The sequence below is a fragment of the Ovis aries genome, chromosome 2 (assembly GCF_016772045.2).
Source record: "Ovis aries strain OAR_USU_Benz2616 breed Rambouillet chromosome 2, ARS-UI_Ramb_v3.0, whole genome shotgun sequence".
NCBI lineage: Eukaryota > Metazoa > Chordata > Mammalia > Artiodactyla > Bovidae > Ovis > Ovis aries.
The window spans coordinates 7,224,588-7,250,330 of NC_056055.1; the positions used below are offsets into that span (position 1 = coordinate 7,224,588).

Sequence of the window (25,743 nt, forward strand, 5' to 3'; positions counted from 1 at the left end):
CTGGGTGGGATGGTAAAGATGATTCCATATCAGTACCATCTGCATGTAGCCAGTGTCTAATGCCCACCTCCCTGGACCACCTGACTCTGCCTTTATCCTGCTGCGTGACCCCAGGCAAGACGCTTTCCTTCCTGTGTGTGCGCTTCTCCACCTGGGAAACAGAAGGTTCACTTCAGTGATCTCTGAGGGGCCTGTCTCTGACTTTGAGGATGTGAAATGACAATGCCCCAGCCCTGCATTTGAAAGGCACACCGATTCAGAGCCTGGAGAGACCTTGGTTCTCATCCCGTTGGGGCTGCTCACCATCTTTATGAGTTGTTGATCTTGCACATCCATTCCTTCTGTTGAAACCTGTGCATAATAATGCCAGCTTCACAGGTTTTGGTGAGAGTTAGAGAGATCGGATGTGTAGGGCACCCAGCCCAGTGCCTGGCCTGTAGCCTGGGCCCGTGAGATGATACATGTTTTCTCGACACCATCTCCCCCAAACAATCCCCAGTGGTCCTCTAGACCCAAGAATCAGTTTACTAGATGAAAGAACTGACATTCAGAGAGGGCAGGTGAGCGACAGAGGAAGTCAAAGTGCAGCCCGAATCCAGGCCCAGGTTCCTTTCCTCTCCAGGGGAGCGAGGAGTCAGCGAGTCCGCCCTTCCCCAGCAGGACTTGGCCATCCCCAGGAGGCAAGTGGAAACCTCGGAGCCATGAAGTCAGTCATCACCTCTTTACAGAGCGGAAATGGCACTGAAGGGGTAGTGGCTTCCCCCTGCCTGGCGCTCTGGAGCCTTGGAGAGGCTGCAGTGAGCCCAGCCTGCCCTCTTCCCATGAGGTCCCAGCTTGATACCATCCCCTCCTCCGCTCGGCCACTGGTGGCTGGTCTACAACACGGACGCTCCGGTTGCTGTTCCGGGGCGACTGCCAGTGCTCAGGTTTGTGTACAGGATGGCCCTGGCAAGCCCTGTGTCTGGGTGGAGAACCCACAGAAGGAAATCACTCCTAACACCTCCACCTCCTGCAGCATCACCTAAGCAACAGAATCCCAAATAGCGCTGTTCCCCGGGGTGCGCTGGGAGGTGATGGGAAGCAGTAATGGGAAATACAACTTGGTGGGAGAGAAGCGGCCTTGGGTTTGAGTCTGACAGCTCAGCTCACCAGTCCCACCTCTGTCGTCACCAGTGGGAGGCCTTTGGAGAAATTTCTTCACATCCCCAGGCCTCAGTTTATTGATGTAAAAAGTGGGAATGCAAATGCCAGCTTGCCTAGCCTCTTGATCTTTCCTGGGGAACTATGAGTTCAGTCATTCTGCACACATTTATTGAGCACCTACTGTATACCAAAAACACTCTTCTAGAAGCTGAGGACACAGCACTAAACGGCAACAGAAGTGTCTCCCTGTCATGGAGCAGAGGTAGGGGGATGATAAAATAGATAAAATAAAACGGCAGTTGGGGATGGAGGCTGCGGCATTCCATTTTTGTGAAGATGATCAGGAAATACCTCTCTGATGGCATGACTTTGGAGTCATTGATGCAGCGTCAGCAAGGGGAGAGGGGAAGAGGCTGGGGCTGCAGCCGCAGGGTGGCCCTGGGTCACTCAGGTCTTATAGACCAAGGTGAGGAGTTGATGGACACGAGATGCCACATGCACTGTAAAGCTGTAGCCCAGCGTGAGTGCCCCTGGCCCAGAGCTGCTTCTCCTTGCCTTGGAAGCATATTTTATGCATTGAGGGCAAGCACTGGGCCAGACACTTTACATCACGTTAATTCCTTAACACATTCCATCAAGTGGGAGTACTTACTCCTTACACCAGAGGATGCTGAAGGCAGGAAGCCCAGTTCTGTTGGTGTCCAAAGTCGGAGCTTTCTTTGCCTGTCGTGGCAGACTCCTGGTGCTGATTTTGTTTTGCCTTTTCCCTCCTGCCCTCCCTCGCTCCCTCTTTTCTTCCTTCCTTCCCTTTTACATTTCTGATGACTGTCCATATTGATTTGCATTCATGGGTAAGAGAGAGGTGGAAACAAGGAGGCAAGCGAGGTGCTAGGGAGAAGCTGAGTTGGAACCGCCAAAGGGTCCCTAGAACAGAGACTCTGTGAATGGATCGTCCAGATGGCTCCATTCATCAACAGTCTTGATGTGATTAAAGGAACGGGTGGACTGCGAGACACCGGAAAACACAGAGCGTGAGAAGCCAGAGAGCTGCTTGCATTCTTGGCTGCTGCTGCTTGTGGTGTGACTTGAGGCAAGAGGCCCTACATACAAAGTAGGCCCTAATGCAAAGTGTATTAGGATGGTCAATAGTGAGTGGGTGAGGAAAGCGTTTCAGTTATCTTCAGAGGATGCAACTGGTGACGATACCTCCACCTCTATCCTTTCCTTATAAAACTGAAATCTCAGCCAAGCAATTTTCCCCGTGACCTTGGGCAGGTCACTACACCTTAGTACATCTCGATATCTTAATCTGAGATATGGGGGAATAGCTCTTGTTCTTATGATGCTGAAATGTGCTGAAGTGCATGAAATATTAAGCATACTACCTAAAAGATTATGTGGGCGTGCTCAGTTGTGTCCGACACTTTGTGACTCTTTGGACTGTAGCCTGCCAGGCTCCTCTGTCCATGAGATTTCCCAGGCAAGAATACTGGGGTGGGTTACCATTCCTTCCTCCAGGGGATCTTCCTGACCCAGGGACCGCATCTCCTGCATTGCAGGCAGATTCTTTACCCACTGAGCATCGGGGAAGCCCAAAAGATTGGGAATAATGTTCAAATTATTATTTAAATTATTGTTATTAGTTGAGAAGGCAAGGCAGAAATGCAAGCAATAGTTAGACATATGTCCTACTCTTTAAGGTTACTGCAATCATCAGACATGACTAAAAGCTTCATAATCAGTAGTTGTTGCCATTCTCCTGTTGAAGTGAGATGGGCTGTCTCCTTAGACCCTAGCATGCTGGCCCCGCTCTCGTCTGGCCTTCCCGACCGCCTCTCCTGCCCTCCTCTCTGCCTCGCCCTCGGTTGAGCTCACACCTCGGAATGGCACATACAGTTGCGCAAGTTCTGCAGTGCAGAGTGCTAACCACCTGTGAAAGCTCCCCATTCCAATGATGCACAGTGTAGATGTGTATTAATCGTTGATTAAATGTCTTGTTCTAAGAAATCCAAATGCTAAGGAGATTTTCAAATACAGAGAAGGAAGGTGACTGAGGGAAGGGATACATATTTTTCTCCAGGTTGCACAGAAGCGGCATCTGGGTTAGCGGTGACTCGGAGCTTCAGTCCTCCAGCCTGTAAAATGAAGCCCTGAAACACGGGCTGCCTCGAGCTTCCCTTGGCTTTGACCCCTTGCGGGTCCAGAAATGCACACTGCCCGACCTGCGCTCATGGTATCAGTCTGCACGACTGTGGAGAGGGGAACTTGACGTGGGTCATGGCCGCTTCGAGACCTGTGGGTCCCTGGAGCCTTTGCTATAACCACAGGTCCCAGTAAACCGGGGGCAGTAATCCTACCCCGTCTGCCTCTCAGGGTTATTGTGAGGATCAAACAAGAGAAAAAGAAGGCTTTGTAAACCCCAAGGAACTGTGCAAACTTGAGCGAATGTTTATGTACACATGCACGTGTATATGTGAGTGTTCATGTGTGTGTTTATGTTTGTGCATATAAATATATATATGTATGTGTATATGTGTGCACATATGCGTATATACAGATACTTTTATATATGCTATATAAATGTAGATGATATATGTGTATAATAAACTTAATATAAATTATTATTATATATAATATATATGGCTATAAACTTGTAGAGTTAGGTATGAGTTAGTCACTTATAAACCATGTTTACCCACTCAGTGTAACTTAAGGCGTGTATTAAACAGTAGGAAAAAATGACCAGCCAAATTTTCCAAGCTTAAAAACCCTTTTATAGCTTTCATTGTGGACTGAAGAGAGGACTTGTTTCCCCTTCTCTATTTAAAGGAAAATTTTAATATAAACGGGGAGGCCAGGGAGTCACTTTAATAGAGAGTGGAAAAGAAAAAAAAAAAAAAAAGAAGTCTGTGTGGGGGAGGGATAGGAGAGAGGATTTAGATGAAAGCGATGGCCATCAGCCACCCACTGTCCCGTCTTTACCTTCCAGATCAATGCTTTCCTGGGGTGCTAAGCTTGCCCTGGTTAGATGCTCAAGGGCCCCTGTGTCTGGGGAAGTCTTCCTGGCCTCTGAACTTCTTCACAAAGTCACCTCTCCCTGTGGGGTTTAGGAGGGACCCCGAGGCCACCCTCTTCCAGCCAGGCTGTGGGAAAAGAGTGTCTCTGACTGTGCTGGTTTCGGGTTCAAAGCTGAGGACGGAAGGGAGCCGCGTGCACTGTCTGGGCCCAGGGTCTGTCTCCTCTGTCAGGGCAGAGGCCGGGCAGAGAATGGGGTGAGGAAGAGCACTGGTTGGCCCTGGGGAGCACCGGGCGTTCTGCTCCTCACCTTACAGCGCGGGCTTCAGTGTTCTGCTGTCTGCCCCTCCGCCTGCCTCCCTGCCTCTGCCCCTCCTGTTTCTTTCTCTTGTCTTCTCCTGTTCTCTTTTCTTGGATAATTTCTCCCCTCTTTCCGTCCTGCCTCCCTTCCTCCTTTCCTCCCTGTTTCTCTTCATCTTGGTCTCCTCCTGCCTCCTCTTCTCTCGGTTTTGATCTCTGCCTGTATCTGTCTCTCCGTGGCTCTCTGTTCCCACCCTTGACTCTTTTTCCCTTCTTCTCTGTTCCTCTCTAGAGCTGTGTCTCCGCTTCAGCCTCTGTCTCTTAGTATTTCCTGGCTCTGCTTCTCTCTGACGGTCCTCCTCTGCTCCTCCCCATTTCTGCCTCTCTGTCTGTCTGTCTGTCTGTCTGTCTGTCTGTCTGTCTCATTTGGAAATCCACCTCTCTGGTCCCACCTCCTTCTCAGTGATTCACCTCAGCGCGGTGGAATGGTGTTGCTCGCACGACCAGAAAACCTGACTCATCTCTGCTGGCCTCCTCCCCACCCTCCTGGAGGCTCCCTGCTGTGGGGCCTGAGCACGGGGCTGGGATGAGGGAGGCGTGTGTATTTGTGTGTACCTGCGTGTGCAAGTGTGGTGGGGAAGTGCACTGGGTAATGAAATGGACTCGGGGTCTCATTCAGTCCTCGCTGGTGCCTTGATGGGGGTCCCCAGAGGTCATCTTTGGAGGGTCCTGATCAGACTGGGTTTGAAGGTTAGATTTGCCTGCAAGTGGAAAGAAGAAAGGCAAATAGAGGCTCCCTTATCTGCCGAAGATCCCCAGCTATCTGCTAATCCCAGGCCTTGATGTTAATATTTAGTGAAGGGAAGAAGCTTTGGGCATTTGACATTTTTTAATGCTAAATGAGCACATAGTTTGTGCAGCTCTGTCTGGGAGGAGAAAGAGGTGGTAAATTCACGAGGATAATTCACTTTCTCTGGATTGTTGAATTCTCTCCCTACCCAATATGAAATGTTCTGTGAATTGGTAGTTTTTATAATAGTACTAAAGATAATAAGGGCACCATTTGTTGAATGTTTACCAAGTGCCAGGCACTGTATTGATTGCCTACATTAATTCTCAGTATGATCCCATTGTTCCTTTAATGTGGGCATTTTCGCATCTGTCTTACAGAAAAGAAAAGGAGGCTTAGAGAGATTAAGTTGCTTAAAGAGTCTTTTAGCAAAGTCAGGTTTCAAACCCAGGACTAAGCAAAGTATTGCCTTTTCTGCTACCTTCCCCTCCCTGCAGGGTGCCTGACACTGGTGTTTTAGTAAATGTGACTGTCTAAGTCAGTGACACATGGGGGGCTCAGGAAGGGTGAGTGCGGGGTGAGTGCCTCCTTCGTACTTCACGGAGTGGCTGTGAAGCTGTGTCAGTCGTGGTTGGGCTCAGTGTGTGGGACAAGAGCAGACAGCTCTTGGGCTGTACAGGAGAATGGCTGCTAATGTGTTAGATCAGGAGTCAGGAAGCGTGTGCTCCAGCCTCTGTGCTAAACTGCAGTTTCCCCTCTGTAGAGTGGGACTGTTCACTTCCATCTTGGTTTGCCCACCTCACCCGTCACTCGTGAAGCTTAAATATGAAGAGGTAGGGGCATGCAATGCAAACTGTAAAGGGCTTTGAAAAGGAGAAGGCTGAAGGGAGAGAAAGGCACTTCTCCTCATAGAGACAAGAGTCAAAGGGTTCATGGGCAGCCATTGTGAATGCTGAGAAGATGCACCAGGGCTAAGCAGAGATCAGGAAGCAAGAAGATTAATGAGGGAGGTATCTTGAGATGTATGTGTCAGGGAGTGTTGACCTGAGAATTAGACAAAGAGCTCAGGAAAGCTAAGAATAAGGAAGCAACGTGATCTTTAGAGGAAAACAGAGGGGTTGCAGTGTTGACATTAGCTGCAAGATCAGATCAGATACAAGCTGGGAGGAAGCTTGATGCCCTTTCTTTCCATCATGGCCATGCGCATCTGCACAAAGAGAGGAACTCGTCTGTACAGGGGTCGCAGAGAGGCAGGGCTGCAGCATTTCCCCTGACTCTGGATTCGGTGCTCTTCCACACAAGATCTGCTGGCCGCGTGGGACGGCTCTGGCACAATTCAGAGATTGCTGCCCAAGTAATATTCCATGTGTGTATGTATCACGTCTTTATTCATTCATCTGTTGATGGAAATTTAGGTTGTTTCTATGTCCTGGTTATTGCAAATAGCGCTGCTATAAACGTTGGGTTGCTTGTGTCTTTTTGAATCATGGTTTTCTCTGGATATATGCCCATTAGCGGGGTTGCTGGGTCATGTGGTAAGAAAAAAAAAATTAACTATATGTGATCATGGATGTTAGCTAGACTTGTGATCACTTTATAATATATACAAATATTGAATCATTATGTTGTACACACAAAGCTTGCTGTACAAGGAAGCCCTAACCCACTGTGCCTGTTGTGGGCCTCCTTCCAGCTGGAAAGGAAGTCCTGCTTGTTCACCCACTTGCTTATTCTGCACGCCTATGGCAGGGCTGAGATGGTGAATAAGAGGCTAGCTCTCTTTCCATAGCTCCTCCTAGCCCACAGGGGAGAGAGGCGCTGAGTAGGTGTCACAGAACAGTGGATTAAAGACCACAACGGAGAGAGACAAGGGCACCAGGGAAACCCAGAAGAGCAAGCTGACTTTTGCTGGATGGAGGGGCAACCATGGAATGCTTCCAGAAAGATACTGGAGAGGAGCAAAAACAAGTTATCTCAACATGTTTGCAAAGCCTGGCTGAGTCATTGGCTACTGACCTCTCCCGCCTTGGTGGTGGTGGTGGTTTAGTTGCTAAGTCGTGTCCGACTCTTGCAACCCCATGGACTATAGTCCTCCAGGTTCCTCTGTCCATGGGATTCTCCAGGCAAGAATACTGCCATTTCCTTCTCCAGGGGATCTTCCCACCCCAGGAACTGAACCTGGATCTAATGGCAACCCACTCCAGTGTTCTTGCCTGAAGAATCCCAGGGGTGGTGGAGCCTGGTGGGCTGCTGTCTATGGGGTCGCACAGGGTCAGACGCGACGGAAGCAACTTAGCAGCTGCTGCATTACAGGCAGATTCTCTACCGACTGAGCTAGAAGGGAAGCCACCAGCCTTACCCACCTCCATTCAGTCAGTGGATCTTTAACGAATGACTGCTGTGCCCCCCATACTCTGCCAGCCACTGGGGAGACTATAGACAAGATGCAACAAGATGGACAAGGCTCCTGAACCCATGGAACTAACATTTTAGTGATCAGATGAAAATAAAGAGGTAAGCAAAGAACTATAGTAACTGCAGGCTGTCACTAGCCCTTGGGAAAAAAGTCACAAGTTCTGTGAGGAGGGGTAACTGAGAGTAGGCAGTATGGGAACTATACTGGGAACTTCAGCTGAAATGAAGGAAGAGAAGCCAGTCCTCTAGAGCTGAGAAGATTCTGGAAGCTCTAGGCCCAGGAAGTTAAGCCTCAATTTCCCTGCTCAATCCCCAGCTTTGTCTCCTTTCCTCTGTGGCACCAGCGGGTACGTTTCCAGGTTGGTGAAGGTCCTTTGCCATCACGGTTTATGTGCCCTGGTGTGTCCTGGGGGCTGAACACCGATATACCTTACTACCTCCCAAAGGATGGTCTCTTCTTCCCTTCTCTGACTCCAGAAGCAGCCCCCCTGGCATTTTTATCATCTTACCTGACACTCTGTGGATTTCCCTGAACAGCATGCTTTTACAGATACATCACTCTGCAAATTTTAAGGCACTTCTATATTTTTTTATGGACTGCATCGAATTCACTCCTCCTGAGACCCTTGCAGGGTAGATACTGACATCCTCCTGTAGAGAGACATGGAGACTGAGGCCCACAGAGAGAGAACAATTAGGAAGTGCATGTTGTGGTGGGAAAACCACAGGCTCTGGAATTGGATCAGCCCGGGTTCAAGTCCCAGCCTCGCAGCGTAGTAGCGGTGTGGTTAGGCACTGTGCCCCAATCTCTGAGCCTCTCTTCTCCCCTTGACCAAATGTGAATAATAGCCCAGCTCTGCCAGATTGTATGCCGTTTCATCACATCTGCGGTCAGAGGGGCTGATCAGGCCCACCGTCAGCACACAAGCTTTCTGCTTTGCTGCCCAGAGAAGGAGACGCTGAATGAAAACTGGAGACATTTGGAAGTGTTCGAGGCACCGAGAGTCTGATGAGAAGCACATTTTGTACCGTGGGGTTCTTTCCACTTCACAATAGTGTAACATTTAGGAATGCAATTTTAAAAAGGAAAGGAAGAGAAGAAAGCCCTCGGTGGATGAGTGCCGTGACGGCAGTGAACACACTCTGTGGTCCTCCAAGAGTGATGGCGAGGGGCTGTCCTGCTCCCCAGACCGGCTCTCCTCACACATGTTAGCAATCGCCCGTCCAGTCAAATGTATTAGCATCATTGGTCCTCGGGATGGTAGGGATGACGAGGGCTTTTATGGCCTTAATTAATCCAACTGTAGAAAAGGACAGGCTCTGTTAGCCAAGTGCACGTTAATGCTGAGTTAATATTATTAAATTCTGTATTGGTATCAAGTTGTAAGACTGTCCGGAGAGTTGCTCACGAAAGCAGCCCTCACCAGCCTGCTTTGTTAAGCTGTGAGCACCCCAGGGAGGGGCTTTGCCTGAGTGGCTCGGGACCGTGCCCACAGTGCGTAGCCCTCTCCCAGGCATGGGGTCGGCGTTCAGTAACTGACTGTGGGCTGCTCAGTAGTGGGCCTGTCACGTCTGCCCTGGACCTCGATGACGAAGGCTCGTCTGTGGCTCTTTCTACCAATTCCTCAAAGGCAGAGACTGGTTCTTTACAGCAGATGCCGCCAGGGCCGTGGTAGAGCCTCTTGGCCCAGGGTTATTTCAGCTGCAGCTGTGGTACACACCCAGGCTCACCTTGTGCTGCCAGTGACCTTAAATGCACACTTGCATTTTCTGTTCCATGGCTCATATGAGACTGAGCTCCCTAGGCCTGGGAGCAAACCATACTAAAAAGAGTGTGGGGAAATTGGCTCCCTCCAGGGAGGCTTTCCCAGGATGGGGGAGCCCAGTGGGCTGCTGTCTATGGGGTCGCAGAGTCAGACACGACTGAAGCGACTTAGCAGCAGCAGGGAGGCTCTCCACCAATGGCTGTCAGAAATCGGGAGGTATGGGTTCCAGTCCCCCAACTTTAAGCCAAACGGTTGCGGGAGCATCCCTCCCTTCACTCCTTGAGGGTCTCTTTGGAAGCAACCCCCCATCACTCACGACGACAGGCAGCGATGCACCTTGGTGTTGACTGTCCCTCTTCCCTGTCTCACCCTTCCTGTTCCCCATGCCTGTTTTCTCGGAATCGCCTCCCAGATACACCATCTGCACCCAAGCCCTTCACTTAGGCTGTGCTCCCCGAGCAACGCAAGCCTTCTTCATGTTGTGCTCACAGCCATCAGCTTGGTTTACACGTGTGTGTGCTAAGTTGCCTCAGTCATGTCCGACTCTTTGTGACCTCATGAACTGTAGCCCATCAGGCTCCTCTGTCCATGGGATTCTGCAGGCAAGATTACTGGAGTGGGTTGCCATGCCCTTCTCCAGGAGATCTTCCCAACTCAGGGCTCAAACCTGCATCTCTTCCATCTTCTGCACTGGCAGGTAGGTTCTTTACCACTAGCACCACCTGGGAAGCCCAGCTCAGTTTACAGTACACCATAAATGCACTCACTCCCTAGACAACTATTTATGGAGAACGTGCTGTGTATAGACACTTTGCTAAGTGAACAATCTCTTTATCGTGGGACTTATATCATGGGCAGTATAGTAATTCATCAGTATGTGAAGTGAAATAGGGGCTAGAGAGTAATTCAGTTAGATTGAGTAGCTGAAGAAGGCCTTTCTGAGGAAGTGACATTTAAGCAACCCCCTTCTGAGTAAGAAGAGGGAGTGAGCCATGCAAAGACATGGGGAAGAACTCTCAAGCCATGGAGACCGCAGGTGCAAAGGCCCGGTGGTAGGAGCATGCTCTGCATCCTAGAGGAGGAGGAGGGGGAAGGATGCCAGCCTGGCTGGAGTGAGTGAGTGAGGAAGGGAGCGCAGGCGGTGACATCAGAAGACAGGGCGAGAGGAAACAGGACATTGGAAGTGCTCAATGATTTGGTGAATAATAGAATCTTTGTGTGCTCTGCCCTAACAGTGTTTAATGGTGGGAAAGGCTCAGGTTTTGGCATCTGACAGCTCTGGATTTGAAGCCCAGCCTTGTTATTTTAGATGGAGTGTGACCTTGGGCAACTTGCTTAAGATCCATGAACACTTTTTTTTTTTCTTTCATTTATAAAATGGCAATCATAATGTCTACCTCATAGGATTTGTATCTGGTAGGACTCCTGGTTGCAAGTAACAGAAAACAAGTGGAAACTAGCTTTGGCAGAAACGGGAAATACTGAGTCATGCATTTGAAATATTCAAGGGTATATCTAACTGCAGACACAGCTGATCAAGGCTTCAGATGATGTCACCAGGACTTGGTCTCTGTCCCAGGTGTTGGTCTGATAGATCAGGCCTGCTCACTTCTTACCTCTTGCTGGTCTCCAACATGGATCATGCCATTGATCACATGCCCATCTCGGGAGGGCAGGGGGTTCCACCTAAATCATATAGACTGAAATCAGGGGGGAGCCGGCTCCCCGGTGGAAAGCCAGCATGCTCTAAGAAGCAGGAGGCCGGCTTTAGAGCAGGTCAAGCCTACAGATGTCCACTTCAGGGCTGGTATGAGTAATCTTGGGTGTAATAACAGTGGCTTGAAGCAGGGTTTCAGTTCCCTGCCAGAGACTGGGGACAGGCCAAGTCAGTGAGACTACCAAATCCTAGCCAGTAGACCAGTGGGCAGTGACAAGACCCTGACCCTTTGGCTTTGTAGGAAAGAATTCCCACAAAGACAGAAAGTAGTGAGACAAGTGAAATGTTTATTAGGAGGGTAAAGAGTGCAGTATGTGTGGATAGGCACATGGGCAGACTCAGAGAGCCGTGCCCTTGTGGTAGTTTAAATCACTTTCATGGGGCATTTCTTCTGGGTTTGCCTTTGACCAATCAATTCTAAGACCGTATTTGGTATATCTCAGGGTTCTCCCAAGTGTGTGTGAGCATCTCCCAGCCAAGGTGGATCCCAGCAGAGAGGCCTATGGGTAGCTTGGCATCACTCCCCTTTCGGAGTTTCCCTGGTGGCTTGCCTGGTTTCCCTGGGGTTTACCTTCCCTGGGGAGGGTAAAGCGTCTGCCTGCAATGTGGGAGACCCGGGTTCGATCCCTCGGTTGGGAAGATTCCCTGGAGAAGGAAATGGCAACTCACTCCAGTATTCTTGCCTGGAGAATCCGATGGATGGAGGAGCCTGGTGGGCTACAGTCCACGGGGTTGCAAAGAGTTGGACACGACTGAGCGACTTCACTTTCACTCCCCTTTTGACCTCCAATGAGCTTTCTAGTCAGGAAAGTTTCCCTGATTTTGAGAATGAGAAATATTTGTCTCTCACCTTTCATCTGGGCAGGGCCCAGTCTCCTCTCTCTCGATCACCCTGCCGTTGATATTGTGGAGTTTCTGTCCACAGGGAACAAACTCAAACTGCTTAGCGGGGGTGGGGGCCCGGGGTGCGCATGCACCTCCTGCCTCAAGAAGCCATGTGTGTGCGCTCAGTCATGTCTGACTCTTTTGCAACCCCGTGGACTGTAGCCTGCCGGAATCCTCTGTCCATGGGATTCTCCAGGCAAGAATACTGGAGTGGGTTGCCCTTCCTTTCTCCAGGACATCTTCCCCACTCAGGGATCGAACCTGCGTCTCCTGCATTGGCAGGTGGATTCTTTTACCACCGCGCCACCCAGGAAACCTCATGAGGGTGAGCCAGAAGCCCCTAGCACAACACCAGGCATGTAGGCGCTCTCAGTAGATATTGGCTAGACCACCATCACCGTTTTCAGAGCCCTTAGATTTTTTGGCAGTCCCTTCCCTCCCGTGGGCTTCTCTGATAGCTTGTTGGTAAAGAATCCACTTGCAATGCAGGAGACTCTGGTTCGATTCCTAGGTCTGTGAGATCCACTAGAGAAGCGACAGGTTACCCACCCCAGTATTCTTGGGCTTCTCTGGTGGCTCAGCTGGTAAAGAATCTGCCTGCAAAGCAGGAGACCTGGGTTCGAACCTGAGTTGGGAAGATCCCCTGGAGGAGGGAAAGGCTACCCATGCCACTATTCTAGCCTAGAGAATTCCATGGACTGTATAGTCCACGGGGTCGCAAAGAGTTGGACACAACTGAGTGACTTTCACTTTCTCTTCTGCACCGTGGAAGTCCTGTGCCCTCCTGAAAGAGATCACACAGGAGGCAGCCTGGTTTCCCAAAATAAAGTTCTGATCACTAGTGATAGTGTTAGGAAGATGTGTCTGGATCCAGGCTTCAGTCACTGAAGTTTGGTTTCATAGAATTCCACAAATACGTACATGGCCAGCCCTGTGCTGGGTCCTGGCAACACAGAGGCAAGCAAAACACAGCTCCCACCAGAAGCATCTTGCCGTCCGTAGGCAAATACGTACTAGGAAAGACACAGACTTTGGATGGGGAATGTCCTGGTTCTGGCCTTTATGCTACGGTTCCCAGGTGGATCTTGTTAGGCCAGGCGTTCAACCTTCTTTGATCCTATTCCTTCATTTGTAAATGCACAATTAACCTAATTCCTTAGGTTTTACTGAATGTTAATCAGTTCAGTCACTCAGTCGTGTCCGACTCTTTGTGACCCCATGGACTGTCACACGCCAGGCCTCCCTGTCCATCACCAACTCCCAGAGCTTGCTCAGACTCATGTCCCTTGAGTCAGTGATGCCATCCAACCTTCTTATCCTCTGTCATCCACTTCTCCTCCCACCTTCAATCTCTCCCAGCATCAGGGTCTTTTCCGATGAGTCAGTTCTTCGCATCAGGTGGCCACAGTATTGAATATTAGTCAAGCCATGGTTGTTTTGAATGTTTAATCAAGGGAATTACATAAAACTGTCTAAACTGTTGACGTCATATGATAAGAGCTAAAGAAACATCTCCTTCTTCATTGCCTACCTTCTGTCCTTCTTATTACTGCATTTTGCAGAAAAAAAAAAAAAAAAAGGGAGGGTAGGTGATAGGGAATTAGGTATTATGTAATGTATCTGAAAGCAGCTGAGTCTGACCACTGAAGAGTTTGTCATCCAGCAAATTGATGAGATACGATGAGGATGAGGTAGCCTGGGGGAGGGAGCTCTAACATTGTAAACCATTCATGTAGCAGCTACCCTGCGTACGTTATCTCATTTATTCCTTGCTGATTCTCTGATGATCCTCTACTTTCCAGATGAAGAAGTTGTCTTGGAGAGTTTAGTCATCCATCCCTAGATAATGTAGTTCATTAGTGGTGGAGCCTGGCTTCAAAAGCAGGTCTCATCTGCCCCCCCAGCCCAATCTCTTTTTCCTAGCTCATACTGCGATGACAGCAAATGTGAGAAGCAGCAGCAACCAGTTCTTTTGATTTAAAATAACCTTACGTTTTGGAAGAAACAAACGGACTGCAGCTGAACGGCGCGAGGCCCTCGAAGATTCATTTTGTCACCGACAAGGTCTCAGAATGAACTTCTCCATTTGCCCAAGGAAAGGTGGGGGAGACGCAGAGCTCTGCTGCTCCCTGGGCACTGCAGTGAAGTCATCTGCAGGTTAGAGAGAGGCCAGGCCCAGGGTGGCCTCTAAATCCCCTCGGCGTTTCCTGTAAAGAGCATGGCGTTCAGAGCAGGGACCTTTCTCCCCACCTGGGCTAAATAACTCACTGCCCCAGCCCCTTCCATTTCTTTGCTGCTTTTCTCCCAACCTGTTTTCAATTTGCTCTCATGGCCGGCTTTGACTGTGACCTCAACTCAATCAGAAGCAAGAGAGAGAGAGGAGAGAGGGAGTGAGGAGGAGGAGAGGGCGAACCGGGAGGAAGAGCACCGAGGCAGTGATGAAAGGGGAGAGAGAGAGAGCACTGAGGCAGAGGAGGTGGGCCTTCAGGAAAATCGCTCTGTGCTTTGCGGGGTTGGTTCTGAAGCTTCAGCACAATCGTGATTGACCTTTTCTGCGGATGGTAATGAGAGCAAGGCTCGGGCCTGAGTGGATCAAGAAATGTGTGGGGGTCTGGCCCGAGCCCACTCAGGTTACAGCCCCAGAAGGGCTGTAATGGGGAACAGGCACATTCCTGTTCAGCGGCTCCCAACTCCCTATCTGTTTTCAAGGAAAGGAAAACAGAAAAAGAATGTTAGGGGAGGCTGGGACAGGCATGGGCCAGGTGGCAGTAGCAGCCTGGGTCTAGAAGGCTTCTGCCGTGCGGCCGTGACAACATGCTGGGAAAGAGGGGATGGAGGTAGCCCGAGCAGTGTCCTGGTGGAAGGCGCACAGCACTCAGAGGCAGGCGATCTGGACTGGGGTTCTAGACTCTGTGCGAAGGTAGCTGCAGATCCTCGAATGGGGGTATATTAACAACATTCCCAAGCCTCTGAATTTCTATCAGGGAATGCGGCAGGGTTTTGAGTCAAACATTTTAAGCAATAAAACTTTTAAGCCAAGATTTTTAGAAGACAGTCTTTATTCCCAACCTAAATAAAACATGGGCCATTGGTCTATAAGATAGATCCAACTGGAGTTGATCTGGTTGCAGTTTGGGGTGGGTATACAGGAGACGGGCTTCAGCCCCCACCACATTCACTGTTTCTTCTTACTGCCTGGAGGTCTAGATGTTCTAATTCACAAACCACCGGACTACATTACATACATGAAGTCTATGGAATGCCTTCTGTCTTTCCTGGGCTTTCTATCGTCCTCGGAGATTTCAAGTGTGAGAAGACGGCAGGGTGGAGCTGTGTGCCATGTAAAGGGCCTGGCACATAGGAAATGCCCAGCTCATGTGGTTCACATGCGTGTTGATTAAAGCTGGTCACAAACAGGAGCTCAAGCTGCTTGAGCAGCTGCGGAAGCTCTTCCGTTCTCAGTGATTTTATCGCATATGCTCACTGGCAGGAATTATCTCATAGGCTCTAGGCATTGAGAGGTCAAGCTTGTTCCAGGGCTGCCTCCCACTTTGTGTATGGCCGTGGGCACGACCACTTTCTTTATCTGGGCTTCAGTTTTGTCACCTGGAAGAGGAGCAGGCTAGATAAAAATAATCCCTGACGGTCCTTGTATCTCTCCTCTACTGTGATGACAATAATAATAACAAAAACAATACCAAAGCTGATTTCTGTTTTGAGTTGTCACTGTATGCCAGACATTGTGCTAACTGGTTTGTAAACAGTATACATATATAATGTTTTATATGATATTTGCAACAATGCTGTTAAATTAGATCGCATTATTCTACCCTTTTAACATATGATAAAAATAGATGTGGAGAGTCAAGGAACCTGTCCAAAGCAAATTGTAACTGGGGATGTACCAGGATTTAGCCCCAGGCAGTGTAAATGCAGAGCCCAAACCCTTAACCACTGCACTTTATTGCTATTCATTCAATTATACCCCTGCCAGACATGGAATGTGTATGCCGTGATACCGCAGTGCATATGCTGAATTGCACAGATTCACCTTTGTACTTGGAGAAGCCCCCAGGCCTTTCTTACCAACCCCCCACCCTCACTGGGAGAGGAAGGACAGTGAGGAGTCGCTGCAGTCACCTGTCTCCTTCTAGGTTGCATTTAAACCTTCTGGAATAGAGTGCCAAAGCAAGCAATCTTACAATTTACTTTATGGGTCTGTTCTTGTATTTAACAACCCTTCCTGTTGTCAGATTACAAGCTGCGGAAGGTCAGGGACCATTTCTTTTATTGTTTCATTTCCCAAGCCTGTAGAGCTGAGAGAGTGGCCTGAATTCAATCGCAATTCGAAAGGAATTGAGAAAGCTCCCTTTCTAACACTACTGATTTTTGGACTTTCTCTAGGAGGCAGCATAGCATCAAAGAATGGCTATGGAATTTAGGAGGATATGGGTTCAAATCTCAGCTCTGTCTCTTCCTAAATGTGTGAGCTTAACTTCAGCTTTATCACAGAGATACTAACATTTAACTCCTTAAGACTGAATGTTGTGAGAATTAAATGGGAAAAACAAAGGTTGGTGTGAAAATATCCGTTTTCTTCATAGTAACTGTTTTTGTTTGGACGGTTATTATGTGTGTACAGTCCCAGGCAGAACTGAACAGTCAGCATCGTCATCATGTGTCTGGCATGACTAGCTTATCTACTCCACATTATGCAGGTTCTTCCCTTGAACTAAACCTACAAACTGAGCCGTATGCTGAACTTGCTGACCAATGGGGCTTTTATCCATGGTCTAAGTTATTCTGAAATGCATGGAAATGTCTGGAAACCTATGTCCATTTGAACCTGAATGTCAACCATCTTTTGGCTTGAAGACAGTTAATACAGGCCACAGCATACTGAATTCCCTCACTGAGGGCCAGCTCTTTCAATGGCTATCTGGAAGCAAATGGAAAAGCAGACAGACATGGATTCAAGCTCAAAGAAAACAAATAAAAGCGGCCAGACTTGGAATCCTGAAAAACCACGAGAAACAAAGCTCTCACTCCATCCAGTGAATAGTCCCCTGTTTTTTCTCGTTTATTTTTCACCCCATATATTATTCTGCTTTGGTACCAATTGGAAGACATCTTTGGATTATGATTTGATTATGGAAGAAGCTTGATATAAGAGGCCTACAGAAAACATAGGGGTGCCAAAATTGGTAATAAAAAGCATTTCAATTACCTCCTCAATTTTTTGGGGGGGGGGTGTGGGGAGCAAAACCTCTGATTCTAAACAGACTTTCTTCCTGGACTCAGCCTTTCTTTCTAGATTGCAATCTCATAAAAGAGTCATTGACCCCTTGCTGCAGAAAGGCAAACTGAGACTTGAGAAGTTAAAGGACTTGTAGTAATTGTTAGAACTCAAATTCAGTCCCAAGTCTGTCTGGCAATAGCAGCTGAACTTGTGTGTCACTGACTTTAGCCTGATTTGGACATTTGCTCTGGTGTGTATGTATCAAGTCTGCTTTTTTTTTCTTTGTAAAAAGCAGAAAACAAAAAACACGACACATCAGATGCACATTGTTGGGCCACAGGGACAAATAAGTTTTAGAACTGGTGTCTGTCTGAATCATCCCAGGGTCACCTAGACAGCTCAGTCAGGTGACTGTCACATGGTTCACTTGTGAGTGAAGGTGAAACTCTTCTTTAAAAGACCGAAAGGAAGTGATCTGTAAATGCTGTCCACTCAGTTCCCTGGTAGAGAAGTGCCATGTCTTCCCAGACACACGGCCAGTGTTACTGTTTCATGATGATTCTACCATGTCGGATCGTCCTTAAATCCCACTTGGAGAGAAGACAGTTGAACAGACGTCCTCCTCTTGTTTATTGCTGAGAATCTAAGTAAGGAAAAGAGTGCAAAGCCCTTCATATCACGCATGAAGAAGAACAAGGAGTCAGCAGTTTGGAGGCCTCGTCTCGTTTCATATCACATAGTATATATAGTACCTCACTTGCCTCTAAAATCATCGTGTTTTACAACTGGAAGACTTAGAGGCCATTTGGTGGTTTAGCGGTTTAGTTGCTAAGTCATATCCGACTCTTTCAACACCTCGGACTGTAGCCTGCCAGACTCCTCTGTCCATAGGATTCTCTAGGCAAGAACCCTGGAGTGGGTTGCCATTTCCTTCTCTAGGGGATCTTCCCAACCTAGGGATTGAACCCAGGTCTTCTGCACTGCAGGCACATTCTTTACCAACTGAGCTATGAAGGAAGCCCCAGAGGCCATTTAGTCTGGCTCATTTACTTTAATTTTTAAATAATTTTCATTGATTTTTTTTCCTTGTTGCAAAAGTAATACATGTCCATTGTAGATAATTTTTAAAAGATAGATACCCAAAACTAAAAGAGAAAGTACCCATTATCTCACTTTCCAAAGTCATGTTCTGCATTTGCTATATCTTATTCCTTTTCCTAGACAGATATACATGTAAAATTTCCACAAAAAATTAAATTATTCTGTAATAATGTAAACTGTTCTTTTTTAACTCACTATGCTATGGACATCCTTTCAAATAACTTTGTTTTCCTCAATGTTATTTTTGATGACTATAAAATATTTCATTGCATCATTGACCTATAGTTAATATTACTGTATTGATACCATTAAATATTTAGCTGTTTTTAAATTCTTGCTAGTGTAAGTAGTATCACAGTGTTTATCCTTATAACTTAATCTTCATGCACAGCTGTTTTTATTTTATGTTCTCAGAAATCCAAACAGCGACTGTAGTACCTTCACTTTTCAGAGGAGAAAACTAGAGTACAGAGATGGGAATTTAGTTGTCCAAAGTTATACAGCAAATTCCCAACAAGACTAAGCCTAGATCCCAAGATTTCAGATGTTTAGTTGTTCTTTCTAGTCTTCATCTTACCTTCTTTTATTTTACAGAAAGATGTATTTGCTCACTTTTTTAACCTGTTCCTTGTATTGGTTGTGCCGGGTCTTCCCTACTGCACGCAGGCTCTCTTCAGCTGTGGAGGACAGGGCCTGCTTGTTGCCGTGCGCGGGCCTCTCGTGCGTCTCCATGTTGTGGAGCACAGGCTCTCGGTGCGTGGGCTTTCGCAGCGGTGGCTCGTGGGCTCAGTAATCACTGCCCTTGGGCTGTGGAGCACAGGCTCAATAGTTGTGGTGTGCATGCTCAGCTTCTCTAGGGCAGTGGGCTCTTCCCAGACTAGGGATCAAACCTGTGTCCCCTTCATTGGCAGGTGGGTTCTTTGCCACTGAGCCACCAGGAACGCCCATCTCATCTTTGTGATTAACCCTATTTCTAGTAAATTTCAGCAGCCTCCTAAAATCCAATGGCTAGACCGACATTTGGGAATCACGGGGTCCAAGGCACTTGCTCGTCTACTGTCCCTTCCTGTCTCATGAGCTTCATCACTAATCAGTCATGGAACTCTTTCCCTGTTAGCTGTAACAGTCTCAGTCCACCTCAGCATAACATACCATGAAGCCAGTACCGCTGTGTAACAGTGACCATGTGACATGAGGCCTGTTTGACATCCTTAGTCCAACACCTTCATCATGCGAGGAAAGAAACTGCAATTCCAAAGAAGCTTGCTGAAGATGTGGAGAGGAAGTAAATGGCAGTGACAAGGCCGAAATAGTTACTCTAGACAGAGAGCACTGTCCTCCTGTTGCCTTGTCAAGCATTTTTATTGCACAGTAATGTACCTCATTTGAGCTTTGCTACAATCTTATAAAGGTGGGTATTAGTATCTCATGTCACACTTGAGAAAATGCAGACAGAAATTTAAGCAGAGAGTCATCGGGAGTAGACCCTGATCTGTGTCATTTTCATATCCTGTGCTTGTTCTGTCCATTAATCCTCTGAATAATGGTATCCAGACGTTGGATGGGTTTGGACAATAGCAAGAATGTCTGCTCACCAAGGCCTGACCTGGGGAGCTCATCTTTCTTTGTCTCCCTCCAGGAGAATTCCTGAGTTTTGCCGATGACTTACTCTCTGGCCTGGGTACATCTTGTGTAGCAGCTGGTCGAAGCCATGGAGAGGTCCCTGAAGTCAGTATCTACTCCGTCATCTTCAAGTGTCTGGAGCCGGATGGTCTCTACAAGTAAGACATACTTTGTATGTGGGGAGCATGAAGCAGACAGGAAAAGTTAAAAGTAGTCTGGGAGGCAAGGCATGAGTAATCTGTCCAGGCCAGCCAAGTGTTTTATAGACCAGTCTGTGTGTGCACTTCAATAGGCTAAGATTTAGAAATATCACCACAGTGAGTCACAGAATCATACACTGCTAGTGCTACAGGGCCCTAGGAAGCCAGCCACTCAGAACCATTCCTCCTACTGAGGAAGAAACAGTAGGCCGGGGAGGGAGCACAGCCTGCAAGGAGGGCAGAGACAGGAGTCTCTGTGCAGTGTTCTTTCTTGATTTCATGATGTCCCCTCTGAAAGATGGTAGATTGGCGGATCTAAAGTCTATATTCATCTGTAGGATATACATATACTCTCTCACTATTAGGTCCATCCAGACCCTTACTAATAGTACCATTATGACTGTTCCATAGAGTATTGCACAGAGTCATTGCATCCCAGTGGCTGGAGATGCAAATGCTGACTCATCTGAGACTCACCTGTTCATCTCCAAGGGGGAGGGGGCTCATTGTCTTTGTTTCCCAACTCAGTGAGTTTCCTCATTCAGGTGTGGCTGCAGAGCTGTAACAGAGAGTTCTAGAGATCTGCTCTCTTCATTCTCTGATTATGAAGCTGTAAGCCACCTCCCTCTCCCATCTAGAAAGCTGCCATTGTTGACTACAGCACTGGTGACCAATTAATTATTCAGCTCACTCATATTTTTTCTTTTATTCATTGATTCATTTGCCTATCCATCCATCTATCCACTGTTTGTCTCTCCATCTATCTCCCCCTCTCTTCTTTCCTTTATCCATCCATCCATCCATCCCACTCATCTATCTGTCCATTCATTCTTATACTCCATCATTCTTTCACTTATTTATTCACCGTTTAATTCATTCACATTTTTATTTACTCACTTATACTCATTTCCTTATTCAATAGACCTGTCTAAATATTTCCTATGTCTTGGCACTGTTAGAAGGCAAGTATAAATGTGCCCAAGACAAAATCTCTATCCTCAGATAACTTGAAACCTAATGGCAGTATGAAAGACCGCAGACCATGGATTCAAATCTGGGTTTGGCATTTTTAGTTGTGTGGCCTTAAGTCACTTTGCCGCTATGAACCTCAGTAAAGCTGAAATAATAAAACTCAGGTTGTAGATCTGCATGAGAATTAAATAAGGAACACCTTAGCAGAGTGTCTAAGTATGTGCTCAGTAAATAATGTGTGTGTATGTGTGAGTTGCTCAGTTGTGTCCAACTCTGTGAACCCATGGACTGTAGCCCACCAGGCTCCTCTGTCCATGGAATTTTCCAGGTAAGAACACTGCAGTGGGCTGCCATTTCCTTCTCCAAGGGATCTTCCCAACTCGAAAGGAAGGATGATCCAGGGATTGAACCCAGGTTTCCTGCATTGCAGGCAGATCATTTACTACCTGAGCCACCAAGGTAGCCCCTCTGTGATCTGTAAATGTCCCCCATCTCCAAATGGCTTCTGTAGTGGACTGAGCGACTACTCCTCATCTCCAAAACATATCCCATCCCTATTTTCTGTGCAAGACCATGACTTTTTTGAAGACCACTGGGCTCTTTTCAGCTCTTGACATATTCAGGCTCATTGTAACACTCAATGTGTTCATACACCAGACTCAGGAATATCACCGTGAGATGGAAATCAGGGCTTCTGACCTAGGCTCTGCCAATGACTGTGTCATAAACGTTAGGGCCCAGGGTTTATTTTATACAGAAAGGCAGGATCAGTCAGCGACAGCAAGAACTCTAGGAATGGAATCCCTAAAGTACAATAGGCTATAGACATCTTTCAGTGGGACATGTGGGCAACTTTTACAGCCGTGGTAGTGTTTATATTTAGGTCTTTGGAGCATGAGTCTGCAGCCTCTTAATCAGTAAACTCTGATGCTGATCCCTTGAGCTCTAGGGTCACTGCATCTGTGAAACACAAGCATGCGATGAGATTAAGAGCTTTATGATCCTCTTCAACTCTAAAGGCTGTGATTGTATGAAGAAAGCAGCATTTTGGAAAGAGTTCCTGCTGCCTGACTTCCGACCTCCATCCCTTATTGAGGGGATAGATTGGAGGCAGGCAGACCTCCACCCTGCACTTCCTCAGCTGTTTGGCATTGAGGGAACCTCTCAAACTTCCAGCCTCCATTTCCCTCCGTGTGTAAATCAGACAATATGGTGTCTGGTTTGCTGGGAGCCCGGGGAGGATTTGATGAGCTAATAATGCCCCCAAATTCTTCACTTTGCCGCAAGCCCCCAGTAGGAGCGTGAGGACCGTTAGCTGTTGTCTCTATCGCGCTTGCTGCCCCTGCGGTAGGAGTAATGAATTTCACCTCCCTCCCCTGCATTCTCCAACTGCGGGGAGAGAAGATGTAGCAGACAGGGACAGAGCCCCGGCAGGTGGTTCCTGTCTGCTGAGATGTGAGTAGTGACCCTGTCTCTGGGTGACATTGCGGGGACTCGGCATTACCCAGGCTGGAGTCCTACAGGCCCGTTATGTCGAGAGAGGGAATGTTTTATGGAACCCCAAGAGCAATTAACCCCGAGAGCTGACACATAAGCTGCCATCCTCCAGGAGTGATGAGTACCTTCCCTTGCCTCTTCCGTTCCTCCTGACCGACATCCCCCCACCTCCCTCCCACCTCTCAAAGCAGCAGCATCATTTCTTCTCCTGTCCTGGAAACGTGCGCGTCATGAGCCTGTCATCCCTAACGCTGAACACTTCTTTATTTTCTTTCTGAAATCGGTTTTATTAACCAGCCTGGGATGCGGGCCGTTCTGACAAGGAGCCAGCCTGTTGTTTGGACCCGTCTCTCATCCCACTGGCGGCTCTCCTCCCCTGAAGTCTGACCAACTCAAGTCTCCAGTTTTAAAAGAGTTCCAGTGTCAGTTCTTGGGGTTTTGCATTTTCTGCTTGCTCATTGCTTACCAAAATGAGTTTTCTTCCTCTTGGGCCAAAAAGGCCACGTGTGGCAGTGGAAAGAGCTCAGGCTTTGGAGGTGAGCAGAGCTGGGTGTACATCCTGCTGCTGTCCCGTACCCACAGCCGGCCCCGGGGAAGGCCCTGGGTTACTGCTCTAGACAGCAGTTCCTCCCTCTGGGAAAGGGGGCTGGGAATCTTCTGATCTCATAGACTTGTAGGGAAGAGCATGAAGTAACTCCACGAATGGGGTTTACCAGAATGCATGGCATGTGGGGGAGGTCTGCAGGAAATGTTAGTTTCTTTTTCTTTTTCCTCTTTCATTCTCGTTGACCCAGTTGCTGGTTTTCAGTGTCTCTTTTTTTCCCCAGGATAATCTGGGAAGAGCTATTCTCTAAGAGGCAAGCTGGGAGTCCCACTGGTCCTGAGAAGAATGAGCATCTAGGATCATTCGGAGAGAAGTAGGAGAAGGTGATGGCACCCCACTCCAGTACTCTTGCCTGGCAAATCCCATGGACGGAGGAGCCTGGTGGGTTGCAGTCCATAGGGTCGCTAAGAGTCAGCATGACTGAGTGACTTCACTTTCACTTTTCACTTTCATGCATTGGAGAAGGAAATGGCAACCCACTCCAGTATTCTTGCCTGGAGAATCCCAGGGACAGAGGAGCCTAGTGGGCTGCCGTCTGCAGCAGGCTGAAAAGAGAGCATGAGTCCAGACTCCCGAGGTTTAATTAAGCACGGGTGGACATCAAACCCTCCGTCCATGGCTGCCAGTTCAGGTGATGGAAGGGTTCAGGAGCTTAGGCCCAGAGGCCGGCGTCTCAGGCAGAAAGTCTGGGTTCACACCCCACTACCACCACTTCCGTCTCTGGGACCTTGGGCGGGATGTTCACATCCTCTCCTGTTTCACACGTTCAGCGTCTTCAAAATGAAGATGAATTAGACCCACTCCAGCTAGAGATTTCTCAATATGCATCCTTCTGCCACAGGGGCTTTTTCTCATTCTCTCTCTTCTCCTCCTGGGCTCTTGCTCTTCCAGCTCTCCATGCCTTCTCGCTTTCGTTGTACCCTGCCAAACCTCTCTGCCCCTCTGTCCATCTCTCCTGGCTTTTGTCCTGTCTCTTGCGTGAGTGTTTCCCACATAGCTTACTGTCTTTGTCTGCCACCGTCCAGTCATCCCCTCTTTGCCTTTCTACGTGTTATTCTCTTCGTTTGTGTTTCTCTGTGTGCGTCAGGTTTCCCAAGTGGGGCTAGAGGTAAAGAACCTACCTGCCAGCGCAGGAGACTTAAGAGATGTGGGTTCGATCCCTGAATCGGAAGATCCCTGGAGGAGGGCATGGCAACCCACTCCAGTATCCTCGTCTGGAGAATCCCATGGACAGAGGAGCCTGGTGGGCTGCAGTCCATTGGGTCACAAAGAGTCAGACACAACTGAAGTGACTTAGCAGGCACTCACGCACATGTGTATCTCAGTTGCTCAGTCCTGTTGCTTATTCGAGGTTTGGTTCATCCTTCTCTGTCTCTCTCCCTCTGGCCCCCGTTTACCCCTGCTCCCTCCCTCTCTCCACCCCACCTAGGGAGGCAAATTGCTTTCACAGCCTCTCCATCCATGTAACTTTACACAGCAGCACAGAGTTGAGACCAATTGGAAGAGTGAAAGTCAAGTCTGATTTTTTCTTTTTCTCGTCCTAAGCTCACCCTGGTATAAAATCAGCACTCAGGCCTGTTTAAATTGAATTTCCTTGTTTGTTTCATTTGTTTTACTTCTGAATGAAAACAAACAAAGAGCAGCAGAGGGAGTGGGTCCCCAGCAGTTCGGACTGTGTGACCAGCTCCTGCGCCTTTGGGCTGCTGGAGTCAGAGGGTGACCCTGAGCCGGAATTGCCGCATCCACCGCTTCTGCCCTCGCCTGGCCGGAAGCCTAGACACCCTTTTGGTCGCCGCTCCCCAATTTCCTATTATCCGAAGTAATTAGCCTCTATCTTGTTTTGGCCGCCTTGCCTTTCTCTGAGCATGGATGACTGCCAAAGGGTCCTGAGCAAACACACAGCAGCAGCCAGGCCTAATTCCTGGGGTGGGGGCTCATCTCCACACATTCGGAGGCTTGCCGCAGGCCTGCCCTCCCCTCCTGGGCCTCAGCTCTGTGACAGGAATGCCTAGGGAGCTGGGGTCCGCACCCCCATGCACACGCCCACAGGGGGACCAGAGGCTCAGGGCGAGGGAAAAGCCTGAGGTCAGGAGTCGGACTGGGAGCGGTTCCCACACTTGCTCCTGGCAAGACCTGGGAGTTCTCCCAAGCTCCTCCCCCGCCTCTGGCCTTGATGTTCTCACCTGTGAAATGGAAAGGTTAAACTCAGTGGGTTCTGTGACTTGCATACTGAGGCAGCGATGGAGACTCCAGACCAATGGCCTAATTCTCAGAGGCCCCAGAGCCTCCTGGATAACAGGGGTGAAGCAATGGTAAGCATGTACTGGGCACTCACTCAGTGTCAGGAACCAGGCCAAGGATGTTCCACGTGCTGTCTCACTCCATCCTCACTATAACCCTATAGATCTGGCATCACCGTCATCATATTTTGTATCCCAGGTGGGGAAACTGGGATTTAAAGGACTAAACATTTTGT

General features: G+C 48.4%; 1 protein-coding gene across 3 annotated transcripts in view; it reads left to right on the forward strand.

Moving 5' to 3' along the window:
• The window catches only part of ASTN2 (astrotactin 2), a 1,032,871-nt gene that overhangs the window by 952,182 nt on the left and 54,946 nt on the right, over positions 1 to 25,743 (forward strand). For all 3 annotated transcript variants that reach the window (XM_042242803.2, XM_027964073.3, XM_060410801.1), the window contains one exon: positions 20,011 to 20,152. In XM_042242803.2, the coding sequence (XP_042098737.1) occupies positions 20,011 to 20,152 (142 nt within the window). The remainder of the gene's footprint in view (positions 1 to 20,010; positions 20,153 to 25,743) is intronic.